This window comes from Haliotis cracherodii, unplaced genomic scaffold (assembly GCF_022045235.1).
Source record: "Haliotis cracherodii isolate W230 unplaced genomic scaffold, xgHalCrac1.p SCAF_7, whole genome shotgun sequence".
Classification (NCBI taxonomy): domain Eukaryota; kingdom Metazoa; phylum Mollusca; class Gastropoda; order Lepetellida; family Haliotidae; genus Haliotis; species Haliotis cracherodii.
The window spans coordinates 16,798,464-16,803,344 of NW_027266330.1; the positions used below are offsets into that span (position 1 = coordinate 16,798,464).

Sequence of the window (4,881 nt, forward strand, 5' to 3'; positions counted from 1 at the left end):
TTTGTACTACTTTGATAGCCGTGCTCAGGTCCCGCGACGTGGACATGAACGTCAAGCCTATATCAATGTCAGACCTCATGACAGATTTGGTGGTGGCTCGGTTATGGTGTGGGGTGGCATCACCATAATGGAGCGAACCCCACATTTTGTGTAAGGAAGGGTCACTGGACAGTACTATCGGGGCAGCGTAATGACACCCTTTGTTGTCCCGTTGCAAGGCGTGTTGGTCGAGGTTTTGTCTTTCAGGATGACAACGCCCGTGCTCAACGTGCACGAATCGTCAATACTCATCTCCAGCACAACATCCACAGAATGCCATGGCCAGCACAGCATCCACAGAATGCCATGGCTAGCACAGCATGCACAGAATGCCATTGCCAGCACAATATCCACAGAATGCCATGGCCAGCACAACATCCACAGAATGCCATGGCCAGCACAGCATCCACAGAATGCCATGGCCAGCACAGCATCCACAGAATGCCATGGCCAGCACAACATCCACAGAATGTCATGGCCAGCACAGCATCCACAGAATGTCCTGGCCAGCACAACATCCACAGAATGTCATGGCCAGCACAGCATCCACGGATGCCGTGGCCAGCACAATATCCACAGAATGCCATGTCCAGCACAGCATCCACAGAATGCCATGGTCAGCACAACATCCACAGAATGTCATGGTCAGCACAGCATCCACAGAATGCCAAGGTCAGCACAGCATCCACAGAATGTCCTGGCCAGCACAGCATCCACAGAATGCCATGGCAGGACAACATCCACAGAATGCCATGGTCAGCACAACAACCACATAATGCCATGGTCAGCACAGCATCCACAGAATGCCATGGCCAGCACAACATCCACAGAATGCCATGGCCAGCACAGCATCCACAGAATGCCATGGCCAGCACAACATCCACAGAATGCCATGGCCAGCACAACATCCACAAAATGCCATGGCCAGCACAACATCCACAGAATGCCATGGCCAGGACAACATCCACAGAATGCCATGGCCAGCACAATATCCACAGAATGCCATGGCCAGCACAACATCCACAGAATGTCATGACCAGCACAGCATCCACAGAATGTCTTAGCCAGCACAACATCCACAGAATGCCATGGTCAGCACAACATCCACAAAATGTCATGGCCAGCACAGCATCCACAGAATGTCATGGCCAGCACAACAGCCACAGAATGTCATGACCAGCACAGCATCCACAGAATGCCTTGGTCAGCACAGCTTCCACAGAATGCCATGGTAAGCACAACATCAACAGAATGCCATGGCCAGCATAACATCCACAGAATGCCATGGCCAGCACAGCATCCACAGAATGCCATGGCTAGCACAGCTTCCACAGAATGCTATGTCCAGCACAACATCCACAGAATGCCATGGTCAGCATAACATCCACAGAATGCCATGGCCAGCACAGCATCCACAGAATGCCACGGTCAGCACAGCTTCCACAGAATGCCATGGTCAGCACAACATCCACAGAATGCCATGGCCAGCACAACATCCACAGAATGCCCTGGCCAGCACAGCATCCACAGAATGCCCTGGCCAGCACAGCATCCACAGAATGTCCTGGCCAGCACAGCATCCACAGAATGCCTTGGCCAGGACAACATCCACAGAATGCCATGGTCAGCACAACAACCACATAATGCCATGGCCAGCACAGCATCCACAGAATGCCATGGCCAGCACAACATCAACAGAATGTCATGGCCAGCACAGCATCCACAGAATGCCATGGCCAGCACAGCATCCACAGAATGCCATGGCCAGCACAGCATCCACAGAATGCCATGGTCAGCACAGCTTCCACAGAATACCATGGCTGGCACAACAGCCACAGAATGCCATGGCCAGCAATGAGCCCAGATCTTCCCATAATTGAACACATCTGGGAAATGTTGTGAGACGTGTGCGTCATCGTCATAGGCCGCGTTGGCTGAACTTGGCCAGACGCTGCAAGAAGGGTGGGGAAGACTCCCTCAAGTCGCCATTGGGAGACTTGTCGAGGAAAGAATGTTTGGCAAATCGTAGCGGTATTACGCACAGCTGATTCAGAACATAGAAATGTTCCATCTTACCCTAATGGACCTTTACATTCCTTGATGATCATGTCATCTACTGTTTTACTTCATTTCCGGTGGTATGTGTTCCCAATTTGTTCATCATGACCACAAAAACTATTAATACTATCCAAGTTATTTCCGATTGTGCTCTCCTTCTGTAAGAGTATTATTTGACAGCTTTAGTCATAATCGGAAATTACACTTACATCTCAACATTACACAATTTCCCACTATCCATAAAATGATGTATATACTTCAATGTAAAAATGTATATATTCCAAGGAAACTAATTCAATTATCTATGTAAATATGTTATTACGACATTAAATAACATGTATGAAAAGTTGTTACCCACTGTTGTTCAAATACAATTCCTGCGTGGTGTCGGCCCATGACAGGAAATATCTGATAATGTTAAAGTGACAGTTCCGTGGCAGCAACATGCCTGGATTAATGTGTACAGTTTTCCGATGTACATGTTGTTTTGTTTTAAAAAATAAAGTATAATGAAATGTTCGAAATAGAGAAACAGATCTTGTACTTCGGCCTCCCAAGTTATATCATAGTCTCTTACATGTTAGGGTCTCTTACCGCCTCCGTGGTCTAGTGGTAGAGCGTCCGCCCGGAGAGCGGAATGTCTTTGGTTCGGTCTCCGGCCGCGTCATACCAAAAGACGTTAAAAGATTGTACTTACCCTGTCCGGGGCTCGGCATTAAGGGGCTAAAACAAGGACTGGTCGGCTCGGAGTCAGTATACTGTGTCTGGGTGTGGTATTTATGTGAAACGGCGGCTAGCTCAGCTAGCACTAAAAATCGACATCAGTCCGGACTAGTACAAACAGCCGTGGGTTTCACCGAAGTGGTAAACGTCTTAGACCTGCATCACTTCGGGCTTTCCTCCCACATTAAGCTGACACGCAGTGATATAACTGGAATAATGTTAAAAGCGGCGTTAAACCCAACTCACTCACTCAATTACTTAGTTTCTGATTTACACCCAAACAATATGAGCTGACTTACGTGTTTAAGGGGCTTAAGGACATCCAAAGGACCGAAAGCTTTTCATATTAAATTGATTAAACATATTGCAAATTATTATCCCAATCAATAACCGAGTACCACCTATGCAGAGTTAATTCACCATGGGCTTACCCACATTGCGGATGTGTTTACTGCTAAGGCACTTGAAAATAAAGATGTGTTTAACTGAAAACTACCGAAATCTTTTATAACACTCATTTGTAACAATATTCACATGATTCAGAGTAATTTCGCTTTAATTGCTTTTGGTTTGAGAAAGTTTCAGGGGGTGAGTAATAGTCGGAAAGATGTTCACAAACCTTTTTTTTCAAAGAAGCTTTATTTTGACATGCATACACAAAGAAATACAAAAATAGTTATGAAAATATTTTTTAAACATTCCTAAATGTAAATTATTAATTGCACACGAATGTATTATTCAATGATGAGCGTGAGACAGGCACTTACCTAGAGGGTTCCTCGTCTGCAGCCGCTGAGAGGCGAAGGGCAGACTAGCAATTAGTCTGTATCCGACCCATTTCCTCATCCAGCATTCCGCTGCGGTGAAACGTTGACCGAGTTCCCGGTAACGAGGTATTAGTACATTCGACAGCGTGAATATTAATTTTGACGCGTCAGAATACAGTAGTAAACATATTTGTTTTAGGGAGGTAACTCTCATAGAGAGTGGGTGAGTGGATGAGTGAGTTGGGTTCAACGCCGCATTTAACAGTATTCCAGTGATACCGAGGCGTGTCAGTTTAAAGTGGGAGGAAAGCCCGAAGAGATGCAGGTCTCAGACGTTTACTACTTCGGTGAAACCCACGAGCACGGGTATGGTGATGACAAACCTAGAAACATCATCGGGGCTAACCCGGATTCGAACCCACAATCATAGGTTCCTGGCGTGCCCAAGGTACGCAACTCTGCACAACGAATTGAGGCGCCTTGGACACCACTGTGTCCGCTCTCATAGAGTAGTTTGTTTCATGGTTAAAAACATAATACGCACCCACTACGTCGTGGGTTTAAATTGTAACAATGTCTGTATTTCTCCCTTGATCTCGTTCCTTATAAAATCTTACAAAGTAGGTATTACTTTGAAAAGATTAATAATACTAATAACAATATCAATATCATCGGAATCATGTCAACTTAATACACCTTAATGTAACAAATGTTTCAGGGCGTCACATATAAAAACATATTACCAGGGTTTTTTTCATATTAATATGTTTGTTTTCTATTGTTATATGACATAAACATTTAAACTGAAATTTGCCATATTCTCATTCTTTATTCTAAAGGTATCATGCAAATAACGATTCGTTTCACCTTCTGGGTTAAACATGTACGCTTTATAACAGTATATGTACTTGCTTCAACAGGTAGGTATGCTACAATATTTCTTTGCGACATGTTGATCTTCTAGATCATAGTTACCTTCTACTGAATGTAATATAAGAGACCCTGTCCTCAGAATGATGTTTTGACATTTAGACAATCATGGAACCACACCTTGTCAACTACCGTTGGCAGCACCGGAAAAATACACACGGTACTCCGTATTGTTTTACAGTTTCAACCAACTACCAGCAACTGTCTTAACAATCCTCCTCAATGTCGACCCATACTTGAAACCATTCTGCTCTCCAAATTGGCGTCTTCAAGCCGAACCCTGTCACCCAACCGACACCCGGACAGAAATGTCCGACCTCCGTCCCCACCCAGAGCCTGAGCCCAATGCAAACGCTCCACAAGG

The 4,881-nt window shown here is 45.3% G+C and overlaps 1 protein-coding gene across 1 annotated transcript; it reads left to right on the plus strand.

The window, feature by feature from the left end:
• Nucleotides 1–247: 247 nt before the first annotated feature.
• LOC139448706 (uncharacterized) lies at nt 248–1,075 on the plus strand. Its single transcript, XM_071230254.1, has one exon. The coding sequence runs from the start codon at nt 248–250 to the stop codon at nt 1,073–1,075; it is 828 nt and encodes a 275-aa protein (XP_071086355.1).
• Nucleotides 1,076–4,881: the final 3,806 nt, after the last annotated feature.